The sequence below is a fragment of the Ornithodoros turicata genome, chromosome 1 (genome assembly GCF_037126465.1).
Source record: "Ornithodoros turicata isolate Travis chromosome 1, ASM3712646v1, whole genome shotgun sequence".
NCBI lineage: Eukaryota > Metazoa > Arthropoda > Arachnida > Ixodida > Argasidae > Ornithodoros > Ornithodoros turicata.
The window spans coordinates 80,056,532-80,084,402 of NC_088201.1; the positions used below are offsets into that span (position 1 = coordinate 80,056,532).

General features: G+C 44.9%; 1 protein-coding gene across 1 annotated transcript; it reads right to left on the reverse strand.

The window, feature by feature from the left end:
- Positions 1-478: 478 nt before the first annotated feature.
- LOC135377574 (membrane metallo-endopeptidase-like 1) lies at positions 479-27,605 on the reverse strand. The gene is made up of 6 exons (XM_064610098.1): positions 27,520-27,605; positions 16,913-17,008; positions 13,447-13,652; positions 802-999; positions 621-707; positions 479-529 (listed from the first exon to the last, which is right to left on the reverse strand). Exons 2-6 carry the CDS (start codon positions 16,935-16,937, stop codon positions 479-481), a joined length of 567 nt encoding a protein of 188 aa, XP_064466168.1. The 5' UTR covers positions 16,938-17,008; positions 27,520-27,605.
- Positions 27,606-27,871: the final 266 nt, after the last annotated feature.

Below are 27,871 nucleotides of genomic sequence, written 5' to 3' on the forward strand. Positions count from 1 at the left end.
GTCCAAAGCCTTCCTCAATGGTGGAAAAAGTTTCCAGAAGGTAATTGCCGAAAGTCCGACAATCCTCCGGCCAGTACGTAGCCAGTTGGAATTTTTTATCACCTTAGGTGAAACACCCTGTATATGAGAGCAAACCACAGAGAATATACAGGGTGTCTGCTCTCACGTGTCCAGAAATTATATTTAAAGCGAGCGATAAAAGAAAAGCAAGTGGTACTTTTCTGCTGCTTGAGTAAGAAACAGGTACTGCTTCTCTAGTAGCACTAGCTGAAAAGTAGCGCTCGTTTCCCTTTTATCGCTCGCTTTAAATAAAATTTCTGGACACATTAGAGCAAGCACCCTGTATATCTCGACAGAAGGGAGAGGGCTCAGGCTAGATGGTACGTGATGCTGAGGAGAAAACCAGATAAAGTCCGAGAAAGTGTTGGTGTTGTCCTTGTTGTCTCCATGTCTGGTTTTCTCTTCATGAATATATATCTTATGGACAAGGAAGTACAGGAAGTATGGACTCAGTGACTTTATGGCATCTCTATGCAAAGAATCGCGTGCAGTTGATATACTAAACATTACGTGATGCGAATGAATTAGACTATATGTGTTTGCGTGATCGGGTACCTTACCTTCCCAAACTCCTGCTTCAGTTTACGCACAGTTAATTTGTTGTGCATTGCATGGTAATCACGCCTTTCTTCTTGTGATCGGGTTCTCTGTAAATACGCATGCACATGCGCATTAGTATGGCGCTAGCGTTAACATAACGCAGATACAGCTCTCGTTGTCATGGCGACGTTTAAGTCTTACGTTTGCAATCTGAACTTCGAGGTCAACAATTTCCTTCGCAAGAGCTCGAAGATCATCCTCCTTCATCGTCCCGTAGTTCGTAAGATTTGCGATTTTCATGATGTACTGCTCGTATGCATCGATTATTTTACGGTTGTGCTCGTTAGACTGGTTCAGAAACTGGTTTCGGCCAACAATGCCAAAATGGTGCTGGTCCATCTGAAAGCATCAAACTGTTTTCACTGCACTGTGTCATGAGCTGAGATAAGGACATGTCGAAGTGTTTTAACGAGCACGTATGACACGACACGACGACACCTGAATGCTATCGTTGCGTAATCTGTTTGATTTAGTGCGCAACGTGTCTGCGTTTATGCATTCGACATAAGTCGCAAGTGCGCAGTTTGGTATAATTTCGTACTAGCGGTAGCACAAAATGGGACGAGAAACAAACGAATTGTCGCAACATTCCACCAACGTTCACTGAACAAAAACTAAACTACAGCCTTTAACTAGAGATTCCCGGAACACCTCCATACCTTTCTTATCATCGGTTTTTTTTTCGTTTACTTTCTCTTCGCAAAAGGCTACCCGCCCCTGTCGATTGGCACTCAATGGTGCCAATAACATACACATCACTTCACCACATAACACGTTCATAACCAGCTGTCATTCAGACTGATACTCAACAACAACAACAACAGCTTTATTTTAAGACGATGAATGGGGAGTTTCATCGCCAGAGGCGATACTTCTACCCCATTGCTGGTGGTGATGTGGGGAATGTGATGTGTGGAAGACTGATACTCTTCTGTTTTGTGGTTCGTTTAAAACGAGAGGCGTACACCATTCCGTGGCAATTGGGATACCCGTCAATAGTCACAAAAAAGTATACGCGCCGCTCTCTCTCAAATCAGAAGCGACAACTATATCACCCGGCGCAATGGCTAGTGCAAGTGATGCTGGGCGCTGATGCGTGCTAGAGTGTAGACTGAGTCCAACCTCCGAATTCTTACTGCTTCCTCCGCCTGTTGTGTTTGTGCTTGCTTAGATGTGATACTGCCCATTGGCTAGGATATAAATAGTTCAAAACACGAAGTGATATCAATAAAAATATTGAGTTGTGTTCACGACAGAGACCTTCTTCCCACAGGGAACTGAACCTTCATGTAATCGATAGTACGACACGAACATAGTATTTTCCATCCGAATTCTGAGGTCGGTGCGTCATCCCATGTACGTACGCCATCCCAACATTCCGTGAGGCGAGATCGGAACTATACTCCCACCACGTGCACGGAAGATGTTGACTAGCTAGCCAACTATCCCCCGGAAGGCCTTGGAAGGTCTTTAGGAAAGTCAGGGTTTGTCATGCGCCCCGTCTGGGATCTGAAGATAATATCCACTATATGTTGGCACATTTAAATAAGTAATATTCAAATTAAATTATATTCACAAACACTCCAAACATGGTGAATCATATTCTAACACTGAATGCATTATAACATAAAGAACAGTAGCTGCAAAGCAGTGACATCGGCAATGGGAGTTTATAAGTGACACTTTACGGGGAAAGATTTCTTTGGCTCTACACTGGTGAGTTCAGCATTATTCTTGCTTCAAATAGATCCGTGTGGCGCATAGTTGCTTTACGGATATATTTCATGACAAATTCTACAGAATGTGAGGAAATATCTGTAGTTAACTTTGGCGAAAAACGAACGTAGATGCAGACGGGTAGAAATCCAGCGAACCGGTAAGGCAGTATGAAGGGAATTGCCTCAAGACGAGAGCCGCCGACATTTCGAACAGAGACTGTTCTTCTTGTGGGCACCATCCTCAGCATTGGCATGGTATTGAAAGGGCTAGGTATGACGTGTTAAATGTTCATGCGAATTGTGGGTCAACAGCCCGGGGGCAAGAAATTGTCCGTTTTGCCTTTTACGGCCGAAGTGAATGGCCGCTTCCTTAGAGTGTGGAGGGGATTATGTGAATGAAGTCGTCTTTGCTCCAGGCCGGTTACAGAAATGCGAAGTTCACGAACAACGGGACGAAACGGGACAACAGGCAAGAATGGGCAAGCATTCCGAAAGATAAGGAGGTTAGTGGTTACGTGGGGAAATTTTCTTCAGTTTACGAAATTTCAGAAATTTTAGAGCAAGCAAGGTGTTTTTTTTTACTTCTATTATACATTCGGAACAACAGCTCGGAATTTGGAACAAGGTATATCTAAACAGGTAGCGCAACTCCCATAGGCCCCTGTGTCTTCATAATGACGCCATGATAGAGACGGTCAGCGCCGTCCATCCATTGAGCGGACTACTACGATTGTAAATAAATGATGTCAGCGATGACGTCAGCACTATGAATAATTAGTAGTGCATAATTAGCCACGCACGTTTACATTCGCGCACTTTGTCTGCGTTGTATACCCTTTCCCTCACCCAACCAACAACACCAGACGAGAATGCAGAAAAATAATTCACAGGTTTAATCAGGTTTAATTAAACATATCAATTCGAAATACATAGAGTTATCACAGATTTATACAATTCCAGACTGAAGGGCATCGTGATGGCCACACAGAAATTAGGAAGATTCACTTAAGTTCCATTTCTCTCCTAGAGCTACACGTACACCTAGTGATTAGACGTTTGCGTTTATTCAGTGAGTGGCTATATTATAGGTAAATTGCAACGAAACATGGCATCGTTGGTGCACAGCTGATTCCTGCTAACACTGATTGATTGATTTGATTGATTTTAAAAGAAAAAAATGGAGATGGTAGTCTCGAGCCACTCGGGACTGGCTACTCCAGGCTATCTAGACTGGCTATCATGGCCGCTCGTCCCATGACGAAATTTTTTTTTCGCGGGGCCAGCAACAGGGGATGCATTGTATTTATCTGTTCACACAAGTGGTTCTTGGTCTACAGCTCCGAGATGTGAACGTCGTTTCCTGTTTAACTCAAAAAGTGTACCAACTCAGTATTACAATGCACGGACACAATGCACGGATACAGAGATGCACGGATAAACACGCCTACTGTGACACATGCGCAAAAGGAACAGGACACGGAAATGTACTCGGGTGGTAGATGATTTCGTATATATGCACGAGCGGGGCAACAGAAAGTTTTTTCTACATTGAAATTATGAATAACCTATTAGTACACACACAAGCCACGCCCACGTTGTAAAGTTTTTGTGTTTACGACCGTACCTCTACTGTCAACACCCAGGATCGCTCGCGCATCTTGCTGGTGGCTTTGCCGATGGGTCTGATTTGGTATTTTCGCTTGTTTACGCTACCAGTTTAGATATACCTTGTTTGGAATCTGCAATGCTGACACGTGTTCTTGGCAGGATGTTACTACGCATGTACTCGACGATACTAAGCTTATCTTATCCTGTACAACAACAGAAAAGGATATAAAGACGCCACCACAGCGAGATCACTTCAGTGGGGACGGCAGCCATAGAAGGATGTGCCTAAACCAGAAATATCTTGATTTTGATACAGATCGCAGCCGTGCTTGGGCATAGCAACCCGGACTTTTGTGCTACGAGCCGCAACATAGAGCTATACATTCGGAACAACAGCTCGGAATCTGGAATCTGCAATGCTGACACGTGTTCTTGGCAGGATGTTACTACGCATGTACTCGACGATACTATGCTTATCTTATCCTGTACAACGACCGAAAAGGATATAAAGACGCCACCACAGCGAGATCACTTCAGTGGGGACGGCAGCCACAGAAGGATGTGCCTAAACCAGAAATATATTCATTTTGATTCAGATCGCAGCCGTGCTTGGGCATAGCAACCCGGAAGTTTGTGCTACGAGCCGCAACATGGAGCTATGCATTTGGAACAACAGCTCGGAATCTGGAATCTGCAATGCTGACAAGTGTTCTTGGCAGGATGTTACTACGCATGTACTCGACGATACTAAGCTTATCTTATCCTGTACAACGACAGAAAATGATATAAAGACGCCACCACAGCGAGATCACTTCAGTGGGGACGGCAGCCACAGAAGGATGTGCCTAACGAGAAATATCTTCATTTTGATACAGGTTAGTTATCCATATTCTGTTCGTAGCGACGATAGGTTTCTCGTCGTGCCGCCGTCCCCTACGTACTATTTTGTGATTGCAAGAGATTGCTTTTTGACTTGTAAACTTTTGCTATGTGGCGATGTCGAGGTTAACCCGGGCCCTGGGACAGATGAGATGTTCCAGAGGCTTCTTGAGGGTCACAGGAAATTAAAAACTATATACAGAAGATTAATAAGAACATTGAAGGGCTAAATGCAAAAATCACCAGCATTGAAGCTACAGTTTGTCACCGAAGGAAATGACGGATAAAATACCGGATCTTGAAGAAAAAATACGGAAGTTGAAAGCGCTTGCTGTAAGCCGGAAGCAGACCATTATAAATTTAGAGGACAGGAGCAGAAGGAACAATCTCGTAATCTTCGGGATTCCGGAAAGTGTAACTGAAACACCATAAGAACTTAAGCCGAAAATTGTAGAAGAGCTGTTTTTAGACAAGATGCAAGTGCCTGTGTCGTCAATTGCACGTCTACATCGTCTGGGCAAACAGCGTCCAAACAGACTGGTTATTTTGTACTTGCAAGATTACAATGTGAAACAGTGCATCCTCAGTCGTACCAGGAAGCTGAAAGGTACCGATATATCTATACAGAATGATTACTCAAAGGACACACTACGTAAACTACTTTGGGAGAGCGCTAGTGATGACAAGCAAAACGAAGCTAAGGTTACTCTCAGTAACGATAAACTGTGGGTCAATAATGATGTCTACGTATGGGACGATTGCAAAAACCAAATAATTAGATTACGCTCTTCTGAACCAAGGGCCCAATGACAACCCAGTTGCCAGCAGTTACGAATAATAAATGTAAATGCAAGAAGCATCGTGAATAAAGTTTGCCAGCTTGAGGAACTATTGCTAGAATATGACCCTCATGTAACAGTCATTACCGAGACATGGTTAAATGATAACATAAGCGATGACGAAATAATAGTCAGGACACACAAAATAATACGCAGGGATCGCCCCCAGGGAGGGGAAGGAGTAGCTGTGGTAATGAAGGCAAATATTGAATATGCCCAGCTTGAACAAATTGAACATCACGAAAGTGTCTGGTGTACGTTAAATCTGTGGGGTAATGATGTTATCGTGGGTGCCATCTACCGTGCTCCAGGTGAAAAAGACGAGTTTTTGGAAAGTGTCTATGACCACTTGCGCAAATTACACAAATCTGGATCAAAAATAATTGTTGCTGGAGACTTTAACTTGCCTTAGATAAACTGGGAAAATTTAACATGTGGTACTTCGAATATGAAGAGCTGTATTGCTTTATTTAATACCATGTTTGCATTTGACCTAACTCAGGTTGTGAAGAGTACCACACTCTATGACAAGTCATCTAGCTCAATATTAGATCTAATACTTGTTAGTGACTTTTTCTTTTCTTTTTGATTGTGAAACTACAGTGGGAGACGGAATCTCCGATCACATGCTTGTGTACTTTACCTGCAACGTTCGTAAGCTGAAAGAAGGACAAAAGAAGTTTGTATTGGCGAAGGACTACGCGAAAGCGGACTGTACGAGCATAGTAGCGAATTTAAATCCTCATCTCGATAATTTTAGAGGAAGTAATGTTGAGGCGCTTTGGCAGGAGTTCAAACCAATATGCCGATTTTGCATTGATCAATACGTCCTGAATAAGAATAAGCGACTTAACAACCCTAACCCATGGATCACTCGCTCTATAATACATTTGAAGAGAAGAATAAGACGATTGCGAAGGACCCGTAGAGCTGAAAGAGAGCAAATAAACAGACTACAAGCGGTGCTCCGTATAAAAATAAATGAGTCCAGGGTGGAGTATTACACGCATGTGCTTCGGGATTTCATGACGAATGAGCCATCCAGGTTTTGGCGCTTCTTGTTTGACAAAAAAACATGGTATTGAAGCCTTGAGGGTTGATTCCCGTGTAGTTACTGATCCGGCACAGTTCCCTGAGAAGTCGCCCCAGGACGCACATCCAGAGCCTTAGTCGTGACGTTGCCCACCTCTGTGAGGCCGACAACGGCGAGTTCTTTCTGCAGTACCCCTATTGCAGTACCCTGGGTTCTTCCAGTGACTCTAGACTGATTATCCTCTCGGGCGCCAATAGATGACGGCGGTCGCCACGGGAACTGCAGTAGCCACTGACTAGCACTAGAGGGAGGGACTAGCACCGTCAATTACATGACTTTGTGGACACTCGTGTGTCGCCGCTTTTCCATTCGGTATCGGTCTATGCAACAGATGAGGACAAGGTTCGAACAGCTAATCATGATAATGACAGCTTTTACGCTTTGGAAATTTCGCTGCACAGCCGTAGCTCAGAATAGAAGAAACCGCCTGATGCACCCTAAGTTAATGCACTTATAGCACGTACCTTGCATTTTTTGTATACTGGAACTGGAGAAGGTAAATGACATCGTTTTGTTTTGAAAGGACGGCGACCGTGTGGCACACTAGTCTGAGATTTTTCAGCAGTCGGGCTTCGTGAACATTTCGTAGACAAGTGAAATAAATATTCTATTCAGTTACTGATAGCAAGGAAATAGCAGAACATTCTAACAAGTACTTTCAGTCTGTTTTTAATTTCGATGTACAGGATCATGTATTTGAACATGTTAATGTTATTCCGCCAAGTGATAACAGTGTATCTTACCAGGGTGTGCTTAATATGTTGTTGCAACTAAAGGAAAAAAAAGGCAAATATTTTCCTTAAAAGGTATGCGGATGTCGTTGCAAAGTACTTGCAAGTAATTTTTGAGGCGTCTTTGTTAACATCATCCGTGCCCCCGTACTGGGTAATGGCACGCGTAATCCCTGTGCACAAAAAAGGTGACCCTCATAATGTTTCAAACTATAGGCCAATTTCTTTGACCTGCTGTAGTTGTAAACTCATTGAACATATAATTGCAAGTGTTATCCGTGAATTCTTAGAAACTAATGACTTACTTTCACAAGAGCAACATGGATTTCGGAAAGGAGTTTCAACAGTAACACAACTTGTGACCACAGTTCATAATTGTTTGGAAGAGCTAGATAACGGCGACCAGGTTGACATGGTGTTTCTCGACTTTACGAACGCCTTTGGTGGTCCATTCTACTGCGGAAGTTAAGAAGCTTGGGTATCCCGTCATACTTGGTGGCATGGGTTAAGGAATATCTGACAGGAAGCAGTTCGTAGATGTAAGAGGATCAGTATCAGTAAATTTAGAAGTAAGCTCCGGTGTACCCTAAGGCTCTGTCCTGGGGCCACTACTTTTTTTAGTGTACATTAATGATATTGTTGAGAGGGTTGAACCCGGCGTGAGTATTAAGCTCTTCGCAGATGACTGTGTGGTGTTTACAACTGTGAACAATAGAAGAGATCAGGAAAGGCTAAATAAGGGATTGGACCAAATTTTGCTGTGGTGTACCGAGTGGGGCACGACGTTGAACTCTAAGAAGACTGTATGTATGCCTATAACTCGTAAAAGGACTCCAGAAAGGTTTGTGTACATATTGGGGGGCGTGCCGATTACTGAGGTTTCTCAGTGTGAGTACTTGGGAGTAACTCTGACTAGTAAGTTGTAAGTGGACGAGCCATATTGAAAAGATATGTTCAAAGGCATTAAGAAAGCTGTACTTTATGCGCCGGAAACTTGAGGAAGCACCGACTGATGTAAAGCTAAATGCATATAAAACACTCATTAGACCAAAAGTGGAATATGCTTCAATAGTTTGGGATCCATATACTAAAGTTGGTATTGCAAAGCTCGAAAGAGTTCAACGCCTGGCCATTCGCTTCGTGCACAATTCTTATGATCGGAGACGCTCGGTTTCTGAATTTCTTGCTAGGTCGGGGATTTCGACGGTAGCGGAAAGAACGAAATATCATAAGCTGAAATTCTTGCACATGCTCTATAACCGCAAACTTCTTTTAAATCCCGATGATTACATTTCACACAGGCAAAGCCGAGCACTGCGATCTACACACGTACATAAACTTGAACCATTTTTTTTGCAGAACTCAATCCTTCAAGCAGTCATATTTTCCTAAAACTGTTGACGAATGGAACGCCTTGCCAAGAGAATACTTCTTAACGTAGTTGGTGGTTATTGTGTGTGGCTGGTATCCTATGGCTATGGCTGCTCTGTTTGCTCTGCATATAGTATACGGACTCTGTATTGTTTGTTAAATATCTGTGCTGTCTCGACATATGATTATTACAAATGCAATGTATTTTCTTTAGTTTTTCCACTCCTGCTTGGACCAGTGAGTCTGCAGTATTCATAAAGAAATAAATGTATTCGAACTAATGAGCCTCGAGTACAGAATACCCCTGCTTGCAATAGCCTGTAGGACTTATAAATGCCAACCCATTTAGTGGCCTTTAATACCCACCGTATGTTGTCAACCAAAAGGGCGCACTGCGGTCGAGAAGATAACTTGCGCCGTTAAACCCCATGCAACTGTCCCACAAGGGGGCGGTGCTATCGACGTGGTAAAGGAGGCAATTATTACCTTCTCAAGTCCCGTTTTCCTAGAAGTGTGATACCCATCTGAAAAGCTACTTTAGACGAGAGCTTCATCACGGAGGATAGGACCGCAAAAGGATTCGTTAGTACAAAACTGATTAAGTCTCTTACAAAAACAGGCCATATCTGTGGGAAGGAGGTGTCGGTGCAAATGAATCATCCGTAATTAGGAATTCGACAGCGGTGAAGACTTATACTTTTGACCTTGCGTGTTTCTCCGACCTCGTTTGCGTGCTCGCTTTTAGTATGGACTCTGACCAACTTGCCCGACTTTCTACACTTTTACTTGTGTTCCTGTTGAGTAGAAGTTTTCACAACTTCGAATTTGGTAATGAAGTTTCCCGAAGGTTGGACGCGGCGTTATGCCTCTCGCACTGTGCAGCACAGATACACGCCAACGGTCCATTGCCCGAAGACATGGGGAAGCAGTGATGGGCAGTACTTGAAGTACCAAGTACTCAAGTACTACCTTAACTATATTTCTGTGTACTTGTACTTTACTTTAAGTACATTTTAAATCGTATACTTTGTACTGTACTTAAAGTACTTTTTTTCGAGTACTTTCCCATCAAGTACTCAAGTACCCAAATTTGGACTCCAGACAAAAAATCACAAAAGAGTATCAAAAATGCACCCAACTAAAAGCGCTGAAGTGACAACACCAAGACGAAGACACACAGATAGGGCTATATCTCTAAGTTTTCGTCGTCTTGCCATCATTTTAGCGCTTCTAGTGAAATGCAGTACCAAGATTCCCACTATGACATTTTATCAAAATGGATTTTTGTGCTTTTAAAGAGCATATTTGTTGAAGCAAATCTATTGTTGGGAGGCTTGAAATGTTGAAAATGTATCAGCTCTTCTATGATTAAGATGAATGGAATGCAAAGACACGCACACATTATGACACTGCAACCGGCAGCACAATGACTTGGTCAATTGTCATTTCAGCTCTCCCAATGAAAAGGTTCTATGCTTTTTTTATATTGTTTCCTTTATTGGCAATTAATAATCAATTTATATCACTGTGTGATTGCATTACACGATGGACACTAGACACGCATGCTTTCATTTTTACATTTTGCATTTTTTTAATAGGTCACATGGATTACATTGCTGCATATCACAGTCGTATAAAAATGAAGGCTTACATCGTGTTTCATCCTCTTTAATTTTCTTCATATTCTTTTTTAAACATGTTGTATTTCAAAAAGCAGCAAGGAATGCTCAGAAATGTATAATGTCTGTTGGCTTGTACTTTTCCCCCTGAAGTTATGTAGCCTCCTATACTCGAAGATTAGTACCGGAACACCACACTAGGAGGGTGATCTTGGATCAGTCAGGGTATAATACTATTTTGCATAATCACAGCACAGCTGACTTACTACCTCTCTACATGTAACTGCAAGTTATAACATCTGATTAGCACTTAACCTAGGACTTTATGGTATCAGAGCATTTGTCAAGAATGCTCACTAAAGTTTTGTCAAAAGAGCAAGACACAGATACTAAACAGTGATATGCAAAGTGATACAAATTAAATTGGCGATGTACTTGATGTGTACTTGAAGTACTTTGTACTTTGCTTGAAGTACATATGGAATTGGGTACTTTGTACTGTACTTGAAGTACTAACGACACCAGGTACTTGGTACTTTACTTCAAGTGTAATTGTGAGGTATTTTGCCCATCAATGAGGGGAAGACAGTGTAAGGTGTAGTAAAACGGTCCATTCCCCGAAGACAATGGGAAGACAGTATGAGATGAGGTAATGTCAACAAGGTAACATCTGTATCAGTAACGTGTATCAGTGTCACATAGCGCTGACAATTCACAATGTTACGGTCTTGGGGCGCCACGCGGCGGCATCATGTAATGCCGTCATGAGCACGTATTGTCGTCTCTTTTGATATTCACTTTCGTCTGTTCGGGATGCGGTGTCGGTCGCTCGTCGTGCGTCTGTTAAGCAGTACGCAAGTGCACAATAAAGTATGACTGTGCCGTTATTCTTGAAGTTTTAGTCGTCGTCGTCTCTGCTTGCCATGCTCCAGTCCTCACAACAGTGCAAGCAGCGGATGGGCTTCATGAAACTGTACCTGGCTTTGATAAGAAGCATGCCACAAAGGTTTTGCTTCCGGCATGGAGGTAGCAAGAAAAAGGAGGTGCCCTATGGGTATTCCAGAAAAGAGAAAAGTGCGGGGCGACGTAAGAACAAAGGATGAGTTTTAGTCTGATTGAGGCCCTGTAAGGGTCACGTTAACCCAGAACGCCAATTTCCTCACTCTTGCTCTGCGCACGCCACATTGGGTGCAGCCTCGACATGCTACGAGAACAATCACACCCACCGATGAATTCCGAAATTATCCAATACAGTTAACCGTAAAACCGAAACCGGAAGACAAGCAGTGACGCCATAGCCAGCAGGCCCCCAAATCCAGCTTCACTTTTCATTTGGAATAGGGCGCCTCCTCTCATCCCTTCTTCCATGGCTCTGAGCTTCGTAACGGTATAGGCGCAAGGCATGGGCGCAAAGGTATCCTTGATGGTAACCTGCCATTCGACAGCCAGGTTTGTAACCCCCAAAGTAACGGTGAGGAAATTGCGAATGTTCCACTCTTATTGAATGAGCTGTGAAGCCCTCCGCTTCAATTTATGATGGCGTGTTGTTCAACAGATAATAGGTGGTCTTGAGCAAGCACGATTGTCTTAGCTGATCTGCAGCGAGGGAGGGAGGGCTTTGATCTGCACACCCTCAAGAAACCCTCTATGAAACTTCCATGAGAGGGTCTGAGGGTAAATCAGCACGCCAAGAAGCGGCTCTACCAAATGCACTCCGCTTAATCTGCCCCTTGTACGGCGGTGCCTTCACTAAAGAGACTTTCAGATCCACGAGAGCGATTTAGGCTGAGGCGGCGTTTCCAGGGGGCCCATAGCTGTCAGCTGGCTGAACGTTCTTTTCCGCTAATTTCCGCTCTTCCAGCATCCGCTCCCTTTATCGTACTCGGGGGCTGCGCGGTCAGCTCGCTTAATGTGACAGCAGAGCAGACAGGAGGTGGACCGGAAATACGGCACGGAGCACGAGGAGTACTTACGTACTCCGACCGACACGCTGGAGTGTGAGAGTACACCAAGAGCGACAGGGCCCGGAAAAGGGGTAGCACCGTTCAGGAAAGACCAGTGCGCTCCACGCTCTGTGGAGTTTCTACTTAACGCACCCAACGAGTGATGCCAACGTCATTCGGTGACGCGGGGAATACCTCACAAGTATAGAGAAGCACCGTGTTTGTAGCAGAGGAAATTTCCGTCGACCACGTCGTATGAATGTGTGTATGAATGAGGAAAATGCAAGAGTGAAAGGGGGATGAGCGAGAGAGTGGTTGGTTTAGCCCTTCGGATGACGCACCCTTGGAAGTCGCTGGGGAGGTGTGTTAGCTTAGCTCAATACATAGAGCCCTGGACCGGTAATCCAGGAGATGTTGGTTCGAGTCCTACAGCTGGTTAACCTTTTCCAGTGACTTCCTTGTTTCATCATTAATTTCTTAGACACTTGAGGCTTTGTATGTATTTGTCCTTTCTATCTGTTCCAGCCTCAGAATATCAATTGTCTCATGTACAATAGTAGTTTAGCATATACGCTGTATTTATTTTTTGTTGTCTAAAACAAAGTTGAACATTGCGATATGTTAGTTTCTTGTGTTCTTGACGTTTTCGCCCTGTAATTCGAACGTCGGTGTGGTACGTCCGCTATAGCGACATCCTTGTTTTTTCCTCGCGGCGCTTAATGATAGATAGCCTGTACTCTTAACGGCAGTCCGATCCAATAGACTACCTGCACCCCTACGTCAATGATTACGTAACGCCACCGCGCAAAACGTGCTGGGGGGCACTCTCAGCTTGATCAGACTATCAGCCGACATATTTTTCCCGTCTTGCCACCACAGCAAAATATAACCTCGAACTGGTCTTCTCGTGACGTCACATGCTTGTAAGCAGAGCGTCGTCTATACAAGGTGTCACAAACAATGCTTCTACGCCAGTCACACTTACCTGAAAGGTATACCTGGTAACATTTTTCACATCCTGATCTACGCCCATGTATAGTATTGGGCTCAGACCAAGATGGGTCATGAGTTTTGTGAACGTGTTTTTCCAGTCAGGAATGTTGACACATGTCGACGACACGGGCCACAATGGGACGCCCACTTGACTCATTATTTCTCGTAGCGCTTCCAGGCTCGTATCTTCCGATATATCTGTAATCGGTGTTTCGAAATACATTATCTTACACAGAGAGGTGCGGGCTTAATATACACTCTTGGCTTGCGTTCGGATCCCGGGCTCCCGGGATTCCGGCATAATTTAATGTCCTGAAATCCCGGGCTTTCGCGAGGCTAAATTCCGGGATAATCAATTTTGACATTCTTGGTAGTCCGTGTGAAAAGGAACTGGTGGTGTATTACCGATTTTTCGTTTCGAGCGTCCCTTTCCCGGAAAACAGCATTTGCAATCTGAAACCGAACCAACCTCGTCATTCACGACACATGACAAAGACGTTAGTTGCTCACTCATGTATACCACGCAAGCCATTCCCGAGAAAACACCTCACGTAGCACTAAAACCCCTACGCAATCAGAAGGAGTGTTCCAATTTATAAGGCTACACAAAATATGGTGGAATCGCTCTGACTCTCTCAGCAGAATCCCTCTTTTTGTTCTTTTGGTCGTCATGAATACGCATAGTAGGCCTATGTTGACTAGTAGTTGCAAAGACTAGTAGTTGCAATGTGAAAAAAGAATATGAAAACAGTGTTTTCAGAAGGCTAGTCTCGCTGTTCCAGTCAAAATTCTGTTACCGTGCATGAATAAAAGCGGAGGTGAGCAAAACGCGTCATCTCATGTATTCATACAGCCGACATTCTCCAGAATTCTCCAGAGGAAGATGTTAAAAACGTAACTGCTTTTACGTGCCACGTAAGTATATAGAAGTGCTGAACGTCATGTCCTCTCGTGCACTGCTAACCGCGAGAAATACCTGGGAGGCAGCCACGAGATATTCCGTACCAGACGACAGGAAGAGACGCGTTCCAACGCAAAGTCGATATTCCGGCACGGTGCGAGTGCTCAGTATAATACGCGGCGAAACCTTTGACCCGTTCAGGAGCTTTTTTTTTTTTTTCATTTTCTTCCACTAGAATGTTCCGTAGGGATGGCAGGAACGCGCGCTGTATCTATGCAGGTGGATACAGACTTGTTCGACATCCTGGGGATAGATGCATAAAATCCCGACCCGGAACCCCCTGATCCAAATTTATAAATCCCGAAATCCCAGGATTGTAAAAACGGCTCATGATTCCGAGCGTTACACCTGGGTACAGGGATCTGCATCCTGTCTTTCTATAGGGTACCGCGCCGACTAAATCGGAGCACCGGGCTACCGTTGCGATCAACTCTGTTATTAGAAGTGTTTAGCATTCCGTTACCGGCAGCACAGTAGGCTACCGCGCCTATTGAAATCAGGGTTGTTTGGATTTAATCAACATGGATTTTATCCGGCGGATTTTTTTAAATTTTATCCACACAATTTTATCCAGATTTTTTAGAGATTTTCTCCTGATGTGATGTGAAGGACAATCTGCATTCAACGTTACACGGAAAACCCCCGGTTTATTTTCTTGTAGTGTTGGCTAGCTGTTTCAAAAGTCGATGTTCGCGCAACATTAGCTTTTACCTTTTTTAACTTTGTAACTTTTTAGCTTAACTTTTTCCCGCTTTCCTCTACTTCTGCCCATTCGGGGAGACTTTCTTCCGCTTCCTGGAGGCACTGTAAGTGAAGTGAGCCGAAACACGACAGCTAATCCAGGCGTATAGGATCCACACCATTCAACCACGCGTGCATGGAACTCCACTTTTTGGCAAAACAATAGAAACTGATACCAGTGACGGCCACTAACTACTTCTACAGTAGTTTAACTATAACTACTAACTATTTCACGATGGAGTAGTTAAAACTATTTCTTTAACTACTGCAATGTAGTTTAACTACATCTCTAACTACTTAACGTTGTCCATCAACACCAATCCCTTGTAGTGTTCTTGGACACCTAAATATGAATCACAAGCACTGATAGTGATACTTAAAATGTACTATTGTGCCTACGTCGCTTAATTCACATACTGTCGTAAAATCCACTGCCTGTCTGTTGTATATTATGCGCTGACAAAACAGCTTGCTGCGGAAATATTTTATATGGAGTGAGAGCTTCCGCTATAAAGGTATGTACAACATACGACAGACCATGAACGAGATTTACACTCCTATGCTCCTTCGTCACAGATCAATGCGCCACGCACAAATATTGTGGTGGGTGCCGATTGCGCCACTGTGGACCGTAAAATATTTTCGCTTAGCCACGATGATCGGTGACATAGCCATCCTATAGGGTTATGTGCACACCAGCACGGTAACCAAGGTATTACGCAGGCCTCTACGATCGAAAAATACAAATCTTGCGGTGGGATTCTTTCTGTGCCTACGCGATAAACTGATTTGCAGAATTATTTCACAGCAAATGAGGCTCTACTAGACAAGCATTAAGAGTGAAGGTTTAATACACATGCACGACACAATTGCTCTGCACCTCCGTTCTCATCAAACAAGTAGCTGAAAGTAAAACTCGGAAGCACAATCCTGCCATAAAGCTTGCGGCAAAATCGGAAGTAGTTGGCGCCTGCAGTAACCTAACTACTGTAGTTAACTACTCGAAATAGTAGTTTAACTAGTAGTTGCCACTACATTTCTGCAAGTAGTTGACGACTACTTTTTAACTACAATCAGGTAGTTTAACTAGTAGTTTAACTACATGTAGTTAACTACTGGACATCACTGATCTGATACAGTGTTGCTCGGATAGGCAGTTCCGTAAACAGAAAGTATGAGAGGTCACACGAAATCAAGAACAGCAAAGCGCATTTGTTTTCACTGTGTCACATTTCTAGCCTTGTATATATTTTCCAAAAATATCCGGGTTTTATCTAAAAAAAGCCCACTAGAGAGGATCTTTTTAGAAATATCCGGATTTTATTCAACCCTGACTGAGATAGAGATGCCTTTCGTTGTGCGGAGGACAGTACAACACTTGGCTTTCGTAGACCGCTACGCTGTTGTTGAAGGTATCGCTGGTTGGCATAATTTTATGCCAAGTACAAGTGCCAGTTAATGCATATATTGACATGACTAATGCGGTAATAACGCAATTAGAAACAAGTGGAAACCGCTATTTCGCAGTGGAACCAAATTTTTATTTTACTCGCGTGTCGCAAGAGCTGTAAAATGCAGCGCGAGAATATCGCAAATATATCACGGCACAGTTGAATTAGCACTGGCCACGACGCAAAGGACGCGTCGCGCCTGTAATTCATCTAGATAGCGTGAGGTGTAACGTCGTTACGATAACTAGTAACTGTACCACCTTCTGTTTTTCGTTCGTGGTAGGCGTTAGGAAACCAATACGCACTCTCATTCATGCACGACTGGTACATTTTCAGTATCTTGTCCGTTATGTTTGGATGTTCCGTCGAATGGCAAGACAAAGTTGCGTTGCCCAATATATCTGCAATGGAAGATATCACACACAATGAGTATTTGTAACACAGCAGATTGCCCCGCGTTGACAGTTACTGCCATTATCGTAATGCACTCACATACACAAAACTTCTACGCGACTATTCGTACAGGTCCCGACAAAAGTTTACGGAACACGAGAGTGGTGTATTTTTTCCTCGGTACGACACCCTAGCGGCAAGCGGAAGCTGGCGAAATAAGGCCAGTTCACTGCCTCAGAGGGGTGGACGACTGCGCTCTTAGCGACACACAGCGGTAGTTTCGGTATAATTACTGTTGTATGTGCACGCGAAGTGAGTTGGATTTAACTGTTGTGCTCGTCAACAACTCGTGACTAACGTCAGTTGTTTATCAATCAATTATCAATGTCAGCGTCTATTGGTTATCAGTTCGTCACCCGTCGTCCATAATAAAGCAACTGTTTACAAGATATCTTTCTTTCTCTTGTCTACATAACATAGCTTTCCAATAAAAGCAATACGCCGTAAAGTGTTGCCACCGTGATTAATCCTTGTTATCACGATGATAGCGGCGAGCTCCCTGTCTCAACAATCGTTGAATCACGTGTTGTTGGCGAGCACAACAGTAAAATCCAACTCACTTCGGGGGCATATGCAACAGTAATCATACCGAAACTACCGCTGTGTGTCGCAAAGAGCGCATTCGTCCACCCCTCTGAGGCATTGAACTGGCCTGATTTCGCCAGCTTCCGCTTGCCGCTAGGGTGTCGTACTGAGGAGAAAATACACCGTTGGCGTGTTCCGTAAACTTTTGTCGGGACCTGTACCACGACCTACTACTATACTAGAGACCTGGAGCGGATTACTGGCCACTTGTCGGTGCGTAGCGTAGCGTCGTCTCCAAAGTAACGCGTGCTGCACGTGACCCGCTTCGTCGTGAGAAGGAAGAAGTGACCTTACTCGCAGCCTGCCACCATCGCCGGGTGTGTGGCGTTCGTAGCCATTGGGCGAGGAGGTCAGCCGACGCAAAACGCTGCGATGTTCGTCGTTGAAAATGGCGCTTGTGTACGGGTTTCTAGAAGACCAAGTAGCCACTTCAGTGCAGTCAACGAGGACATTTCGTGCTCACAAGGATGTCTTCACGTCGTTGTCGGAAGAGCAGTTTGTTTCCTTCTTCCGACTGTCCAAAGCCTCGTGTATACACATACAGGATGTATATGGAAACATTGACATGACATCGAGTGTTCCCCATATAGGGAATGTTATATACCCGCATTAGCTGAGTTCGTGTGTATGTAACCCACCATTGTGAAATTAACCCTGTCTTGCACAAGCATGACATTTCTTTATTTATGAAATATTTGGACACAGCAGTAAAAAAAAACTAGCAATACTAGCGCTATTCATTTGTATGCATTTTCTGCAGAAGCTTGTGCGCAAAATATTGTGATATTGGAGCCAGTGCCTGCGGGAATGAGCCAGCACATATTTTATTATCCGTATTGTTAGTAACTCTTTCATTGGGCATACTTGGCATAGGCGATCAATGCTTCCTGCGGTCCACCGTTGTTGTTCCACGATTCCCCTTCGTTCTTCAAGGTGTTGGTGGACATTGATGGTGGCACCTGCCTCCTCCTCCGTCGACATCTGCCTCCGCTCTGCACATTTTGAGCTTGGCTGCTTGTTGTAGCCGGCAACTCTCTGGAAGCCCCAGCAGGCTGTGTAGTCGTGAGCTGTTACCCGAATCACTGCTTAGTTTAGTTGTAGAACTAAAAAGGAGGACGAGATCACTCGACAAGCTCAGCAAGCACACCGTAAGTCCACCAAATAACTTTATCCTCGTCAGTATAGCAATCTTCCACGCGCCGTATAGTGCACAGATCACCGTCCTCGTCTTCTACGAATGTGATGCTAAAATAAAATACGAAACTAATTCTCAACACATGTGTAGAGTGAAAAGAAAAAGAGACACCTCCGAGCGCCGAAGGATCCCCTTCGAGCCAGCGACGGCAGCAGACGATACCGCACTGCATTTGCATTGGCTGATTCGTGTATTACGTGCTCATCTAGCGAAGTATGTGCAAGAAGGTTTCTTTCCACGCGGTAACAAAATTTATACTTGTTAGACAAAGTAAGTTAATGTCGTCAAATTTAGGCTTTTTGCTTGACAGACTTGAGTCTGCCACCGAGAGTAGCGTCATTGCTCCTCGCGCCGGCGAGGCTCGCCTATCCAGCGGACGACGGTGGCCTTACTGACCACTTCAGATCGTGCGTCGGCAGCGCGCGCTTGCCCGACGGTGGGCGTTGCCACGTTAGGCCGACGCACCGATGCAATGGCCAGTAATCCGCCCCTGGACATCCGCAAAGCTCCCAGCGCTGAGGTAGTAGTTCTGGCAATCGCCGCTTGGCTATGGGATTTGGCGCTAGTTCGCACTATTCGTTTATACGTGACTTGCCGAATCCGCGGCAAAGCATGGTGGGCTGAACTGACAACGACGACGAAGGAGTGAGAGAGAGAATAGCGCGTGCTTAGCAACAGCTTGGTAGCACGAAAGACGGTGGCAAGGGCGACAGCAATATTCCCTCTCCCCAATAATGCTATGTGGCGCTGCAGCGGCCACTACCGTAACTATCCCACGACCCGGCTCTCCAATAGGCGATTGCCAGTTGTCCAGGTCTCTAGTATAGAGTAGGTCGTGATTCGTACACCAGTCGAGCCGGTTTGCCGCTTTTGGATCACGTATAAACGAATAATAAATAGTTGAATGTTTTTTTTTTAAATTCATTGTTAGCGCCACGAAGCAACTGTGGCTATGAGCGGCGTACAGACGTGGATAGATGGAGAGAGGAGAGCAGGAAGGAGTGGGGGACAGGGGTGTTAGTACGCGTCCTAGGCCGACCTCAGGGGAACTGTGCCTACATTCCTCTGGAAAGTCTTCGGAAAACCCAGAGAAAACCTCAGACAGCACAGCCGGTGACAGGATTCGAACCCGTGTCACCTCCCAGTCTCTGCGTGGAAAGCGATCATCTTAACCACTATGCCACGGGAGCTGGTTGTTGAATGTATTTCTGGCACAAGACATACCGGAAGGACTGCGTCGTGTGGCCCTTTAACCCTCTGCGTTTTTAGCAGGTATTTCCAGTACAAAGTCTACGCCACAACAATGGCTCAACTTTCTCCCTTCGTTGTGCACGTGCATATACTTTTTTTAATTTTTCCATCCGTTCTAAATGGTGAACCCGTTAGGCTTCATCTTCGCCACGATTGGATTGATGCACTAGCATAACATCGTCCACGCGATTAGTCGTGACGTTGCCCGCCTTGCGATGCCAACTACAGCAAGCAGTTACTCCACCTAGTGATGATTGGGCCTAGGTGACCACCTAGTGTTGATTGGCTAAACCGTTGGCTGCGTTAAACCAAAGGCCAGAGTAAAATTGATTTCTTTCGTACGCTATGCCCTTTTGTGAGGAACCTTCTTAAAGCTGAAATTTGCCACAGCGCGTTCGCTTTCTGCATTGGTGTGCCCATAAGCAGACTAATTTTACTCTAGCAGCAGTCCAAATGCTGGTAGAGGCCAGCCGCATGGAGCATTTTTACCAACTCAATGCCAGCAGAGGGGGGGGGGGGGGTGTCGAGGTAGCTTGCCGTTGTTGGCCGCACAGCAGAACATGAACGGAACGCCGACGTTCCTCCAATACTCCTCCGACTTAGCCACCAATGGGCGCTCGAACGATATTTCGGCTGAGGATAGCATGTCGCAGCTCGACTGAATCGTACAAGCTAATGAAAAACGCTGCCACTACCAGAAGCACGCGCCGACGTGATCACGTTTGTTTTCCCACTACATCCTCCTTTCCATTCGTGCGCAATGACCCGGGAAAATACAAAGATGGGGCGCCACACGGACTTGGACGAGGATATTTTGATTGGAAAGGTAACAAAAAGACCACCTCTTTGGAAGGTTAGACTCGACGAATTATGGATATGTCTGCAGCTTAAAATGTCCGCTTTGGCAAGAGCTGGCAATATGCATGCAAGGCGAAGGTGATATAATCGGCGCGTCCGAAACTTTGCGGCGCATGGCAATGCAACACGGAATCGCAATGGCCTTCACGACGCGTCAGACGTCGAAACTTCCGTGAGAAAATAATACCTAATACAGTCTCCGCATTGGTTTAATAAGCATATATGCTATTAGAAAGACTCAGAACTCCGAAAATCGCTGGAGAGGCGTGTTAGCTTAGCTCAATTGGTAGAGCCCTGGAACGGTAATCCAGAAGATGTGGGTTCGATCCCTACAGCTGGCTAACCTTTTCAGTGACTTTCATCTTTCATCGTTGATTTCTTAGGCATTTTGAGGCTTTGTTTGTATCTGTCCCTTCTATGTTGTTCCAGCCTCAGAACAACAGTTTCTCTCTTGTTCAACAGGTGCCGCTTGCGTCGATTTCCGTCGTATGAATGTGTGTATGAGTGAGCAAAAAATGGAAGAGTGAAAGGAGGGTGAATGAGAGTGAGTGGCTGGTTTGTCGTCCCTTCAGATGACGCACCCCGAAAGTCGCTGGAGAGGCGTGTTAGCTTAGCTCGATTGATAGACCCCTGGACCGGTAATCCAGAAGATGTGGGTTCGATCCCTACAGCTGGCTAGCCTTTTCAGTGACTTTCATCTTTCATCGTAGTAATCGTAGTTGAGCATACCATGAAATGCAACATATTTATACTTTTACTCTATTTACCCTGAACAAAAATTACTTCCCTTCAACTTCAGAACATCGGGAACCTCACAATGCCTTTGATGCTGCAGCCACCTAGGGACAGCTTGGCATCATCTGGGAGAGTGCCGTCAGTATAGAAAAACTGAGTTATAGTACATTTTTACATCTGTTTTTGTATTTGGTGTCTTGAGCACAATGCTTATGTCAACATGCTAGTGATTGTGTTCCAAATAGTAGTCGGAGCTGAGTATACCATGGAATGCTACATATTTGTGCTTTTATTCTATTTGCCTTGATCACTTTTTACTTCTCTCCTGTTATATAACAACTGGAAACCTCACGATGTGAGGTTTCTCTATTATTATTATTATAACCCTATTATTCCTCATTTACATTAATGACCTTCCATCTGGATTGACATCTCGTATTTGCCTATTTGCTGATGATTGCGTCATTTATCGTTATGTATAAAGTTCGTCAGAACAAATTGCACTCCAACATGACCTTCATAAGATCGCTTCTTGGTGCTCGTCATGGCAGTTACCTATTAACGCCGATAAATGTAAATCAAGGTCGTTCACGCGGTCCACCCCCACAATATTTCAGTACTCTTGTGGTTCGTCTCTGCTTGAACACGTTACCTCATATAAATACCTCGGGATTCATCTAAGTTGCAAGCTTTCTTGGTCACATCACATCTCTCAGACTATAGCTTCCGCTAATCGAACCTTGGGATTCCTTCGGCGGACTCTGAGACTGGCCCCAGTGTCGGTGAAAAAGTTAGCCTATACGGCATTCGTGAGGCCAAAGCTTGAATATACCGCGGCGATATGGGACCCTCATCAGGCGTACCTCATAGACTCTTTGGAGAAGGTTCAAAACCGGGACGCCCGGTTCATAGCCTGTGACTATCGTCCCAACAGCAGTGTCGCTGCGATAAAATTGAAGCTCGGTTGAACCACATTGACCCTTCGTCGTAGGATTTCTGCCCTGCTACTTTTTCACAAAACCTTCCACAATAGCTTCCTCTACTCCTCTATACTGCTGCCCCCTAGCCATATATCTCATCGTGTGGATCATGCGTTTAAGGTTAGAGAATACCGATGTAATACTCAGCGTTTTCCCGAGTCTTGTGTTCCGCGAACTTCACGTTGGTGGAACGACCTTCCTCATGACATTGCTACAATTAGTGATCATTTGACTTTTAAGCAAGCAATCCACGATTTATTCTGCTCGCCCTATTTAATCCTCTTCTTACTAATAACTTTTTGCGCTTTGCTGTTCGTGCCTTGTGACCTCATGACATTGCTACAATTAGTGATCATTTGACTTTTAAGCAAGCAATCCACGATTTATTCTGCTCGCCCTATTTAATCCTCTTCTTACTAATAACTTTTTGCGCTTTGCTGTTCGTGCCTTGTGACCTGTACAGATATTTTTGCCCATTGTATTTTATGGGATGTATCACGTGCTTGACTCTTTCTTATGTTCATTTGCCTCCTTTTTTCTGTTATGTTCCACTCCGTCATGTTGTACCCGCTCTGCGGGCCTTTGACGTACATACAATAAATATGTCTGCATGATGCTTCTCACGATGTCTCTGCACGATGCCAGGCTGTCCCTAGGTACGGCCTGGCATCTGCTGAAACAGTGCCGTCGATCATTGAGTCATTTTACCAAACACGTGACGACGCCTCTGTGCTCTCAGATTTCCTGTTCCTCGGTGGTTCAGGCCACCCTTAGCCATCCTCAACATCACACTCAGTACTGCCCTCCTAAGCAGAGTTCCCACCGGCGTCCCATACCGTCCATCCTAGTGTTTCCCCATTTCTACCAGATCCTTCTATCCCAGACCCTCCGCCCCACCACACTGCAGCACAGCCCACGTTAACCATACCAACATCTAGCGTAGCCCCTCCATGCACCTCTAGCAGAGGCCCTGCTCAGAGTGGCCGAAAGCAGAGGCGAAGAAATCATGATAATGAGGTGGCCGATGCTTACCTTTCTTTGATCAACCAATCTGCAGCGCAAACATGCACAAGGACCTCCAAGGTGCGATGTGAATCATAGCCTGCTGACAGACCCGGCCTTCAAATACCCAGTTAATAATAATAATAAGAATCGGTTGTGGCCTATTTTAGGCTGGTCTATGGTATTGTGTGCTCACCATAAGTGGCCCTTGGCCGCCGCTCCACCATGACAACCTCAACGTGGAAATTCTGCTCTATATGGTTGCAACACTTCAGTTCCGTTCCGTTCGCACTCAGCTCAGGCCAGTCGGCGCTCCACTGGAGCAGTTGGGTTGGCAAACATTGCTCCATACAGTTCCCGCCTTACGCCATAGATAAATATAGGCCCAGGTATTCTACTTTTTTTTTCAACAGAATAGTCTCTAAATGATGTATGGGAGACGCGGTGGTCTTTGTCCAACTCATTTAGCGGTCTAAGGCGGGAACCGCATGGAGCCATTGCAAACCGAACCCCGCCAGCGTAGCGCCGGGTGGTCTGAGCTCAGTGTAAACGGAACGAGACCAAAGTGTTGCAACCACATAGACTAGAATGTCCACGCTGTGGTTGGCAAGGTGAACCTTCGGCCAAGGGCTTAATTCCGATTGTTGGCAGGCGACGTAGAAATATGTTTCTTCGTAAACTCTTGTTTGCATATTGTTAAGTATCACTAATAATATTTTTAGCCAGTTTTTGCTAGGCATTTTTTGTTACTTTAGATTTTTCACTAGAGTTTTTAAAGCAACAGTTTTAATTAAAAATCATGCCCAAGTCCGCGCCATCTTCGTATTTTCCGAGGTGGCAGAAGAGAGCGAAGAACCACATACAGGATGGTCCACCAACCATGATAGAAATTCATAGTAAAAAACGTAGAGAGACATGCGGTCAAGGGATCTTTTCCTGCCAATAACATTTGCCACATATTGGTAAAATTTTTATTTCATTTCAATTGACGGAAAGTTAATTTCTTGAATTGAACTGCGAAATTTCCCAAGACAACCTAACGTTTTCTTTGCGGAAATGGGTTCCCCGTGGTCATTTTACTCAGTATAACACATAATCCCACTCGTAATGCAATGACCATTTCCGAAATAAATTCGCCGAAAATCCGCGGAAATGAGCCCTTGGCTCTGCCTGTTTCTTGAGCGCAAAGCTGCGAAGAAAGGAGGTTACATTGACAGGCCACAAGAGGGGGGAAAGGGTTACAAGCCTTACCCACCCAACAAACACGCGCGGTGAGTGCGGGAATCAGAGCTGTCTTATCAAGAATGAGTTCACTCGACGGCTTGTAACCCATTCCCCCATCGTGTGGCGTGTCAATGTAACCTCCTTTCTTCGCAGCTTTGCCCTCAAACTACGAGCCGTAAAAAAATTTCTTTTTGCGGATTTTCGGCGAATTTATTTCGGCAATTGCCTATGCATTAAGGGTGGGATTACGGGATTATGTGCTATACTGAGTAAAATGACCACTGGGTACTCATTTCCGCAAAGAAAACGTGAGGTTGCCTTGGGAAATTTCGGAGTTCAATTCAATAAATTAAACTTCCGTCAATTGAAATATAATACAAATGTTACCAATACGTGGCAAAAGTTATTGTCAAAAAAAAAAAATCCCCTGATCGCATGTTTCTTCGGGGCCTACGTTTTTTACTATGAATTTCTATCATGGTTGGTGGATCACCCGGTAGACCATAATGTCCACGTTGAGGTTGCCAAGGTGAACCTTCGGGCAACGGCTTAGTGCCGATTGTTGGCAGGCGACGTAGAAATGTGTATTTTCGTAAACTCTTGTTTGCATACTGTTAAGTATCACTAATGATATTTTTAGCTAGTTTTTACTAGACATTTTTTGTTAGTTTAGATTTTTAAGAAGAGTTTTTAAAACAACAGTTTTAATTAAAAAATCATGCCCAAGTCCGCGCCATCTTCCCTTGTGGCAGAAGAGAGCGAAAGGGAAAAACGGCTGTGTCAACGTCGCCACGTGCTTGTGACATTTCCTGTGAACAGCGTTTCCATTGGCATATACGATTCAGTCGAGTTGCATCACTTCCTTTCCTGAGCTGAAATATCTATCCTTGGCAGAACTGGGCGCATCGGTAGACCGTCTATTGTTCGCTAAGTAGGTCATCGATATGTCGATGTTCCATTCACGTTTTGCTGGCATCCAGTTGGTAAAAGTGCTCCCTGCGGTTGGCGCTTAAAGGGACTATCCCATCCTGAAAACGTGTGCATGAGACCGAAACGGTAATGGTATGTTCATACGAATGTATCCGAACGAATGAGCCTCGAGTACAGAATACCCCTGCTTGCAATACCCTGTAGGACTAGGAGCGGTAGGAGCCTCTAGGAGCGGTAATGTTCGTCACCGCTTCAAGGTCAACTTGGCCAAGTTCCCTTCCGAAAATAGCTAACATAATAAACGTATTTTACAGATTTTCATTCCCTCTGCAGCTATGGAAGCCCCAGCGGTACTAATACCATGATGACGGCAGGAAGGCCGACGAAACGCAGCGCAGCGCAGGCGGTTGTCTCCGCGGTCGTCTGCATGCTTCAAGTTCACACCGCAATATACTAACGACTTTCGACTTTCGCTTACCAGTGCGAGTTCTGACGCGACCATGTTGCGTGAAACACGGTGTTACGCTCCTCGCTTAAGAACACGTCCGACGCTAACCACAAACAAGTTCCAGAAGCAGATCCCAAACTCTCCGCGCCCAGCAGACGCCGTGCCTCCCACCCGCAGGACGGTCACCAGGGTAACGCCACCAAGATAGAGAAAGCCTGCACATTGCCTCCTCTCCCTACTTCGCTACGTGAACATATATAGTCAGAATTCGTCTGCCACTGCGATTCACCGTTCTGCGAATTCAAGAAGCCGCAAATTATTCCAGCTTATCTGGAACCTGCAGACCTAAATATTTAGGCAAAAAGTGCAAGCGCAATCAATTTTAAGAAAGACTGAGACGGTTTTGCGCTTTATTTCCAAGTTTTCACATTTTGTACGCGGGGACGTTCAATCGCAACTCGCAGACGACAATGGTCCTCCTACATGAGGCTACGACCGCTGAAAGCACGTTCGTGATTGGCGACAGCCGTTGAAAACACGATCCTCATTGGCTGACTCTTAATTGTTACGTCAAGTACACGAGCGCGGAGGCTTTCTGTATCTAGGTGGTGTTGACGAAGGCTATCAAGGTCCCTCTAGCCGCTTCCTGATTGGACTTGTCCGCGCCGAAGGGCGCTCACTGATTGGCCTTGTTCGAGTGACGTTTATGTTTTATATTTTTCGATTTCCAGAGAGGGAATTCCGGAATACTCTCAATAGCTGTCGCTGAATAGCTCTTGCCATGCGTTTCATCAAATTGCACAAGAACAACGCCACCAATTCGCGTAGGCCGTTCTGCGTTATTAGGGAGTTTTAGAATAGCAGACTCAAGAGCTTTGCGTGCGCGAGAAATAGAGTTATCGCCACTGGGCATACCCAGATCGTAAACTCAGCTTTTGCGTTTTGCGCTCGCTCGCTATTTATTGGCAATTACCGTGCCCCGCAAGGCTGGCTTTGCGGCTATGCGTTGGTCTCTGGGCCGACGAGAAACTGCGTGAGCATTTTCAACATGGCAGGAGTACGTGTTTTAAGTTTGCGTTTCCAACAAACGCCATTATCAGTTATGAACGCAGAGTAAAACGGCACTATATTTTCGGAATCAACTGCGACTGATGCAATAAACCCTTCAACGCTATCCTGAACGCGTCATCTTTAGATATGGTTTCCAACGTAATAACGTTTTGCGATCCCACCATTCGTCGATCCACATACCCTTGAGTTCTGTCTTCAGATCCTCACTAAGCTGGGTAAACGGTGAGTAATAACTCTTGTCGCCGGGAATATCATGCGTGTCTTTCCATTTCCAAACGCCATTATCAGTTATGAACGCGGAGTAAAACGGCACTATACTTTCGGAATCAACTGCGACTGATGCAATAAACCCTTCAGCTCTATCCTGAACGCGTCATCTTTAGATATGGTTTCCAACGTAATAACGTTTTGCGATTCCACCATTCGTCGATCCACATACCCTTGAGTTCTGTCTTCAGATCCTCACTAAGCTGGGTAAACGGTGAGTAATAACTCTTGTCGCCGGGAATATCATGCGTGTCTTTCCATTTCT

What these genes read in the sequence shown, in the direction of transcription:
- LOC135377574 (XM_064610098.1), bottom strand. Translation starts at nt 16,937, where the DNA reads ATGTACCAGTCGTGCATGAATGAGA. An exon ending in CCAGTCGTGCATGAATGAGA is followed by an intron (nt 13,653 to 16,912) that starts GTGCGTATTGGT and finishes CACCGATTACAG; the next exon opens with ATATATCGGAAGATACGAGC. An exon ending in TCGAAGTTCAGATTGCAAAC is followed by an intron (nt 708 to 801) that starts GTAAGACTTAAA and finishes GCGTATTTACAG; the next exon opens with AGAACCCGATCACAAGAAGA.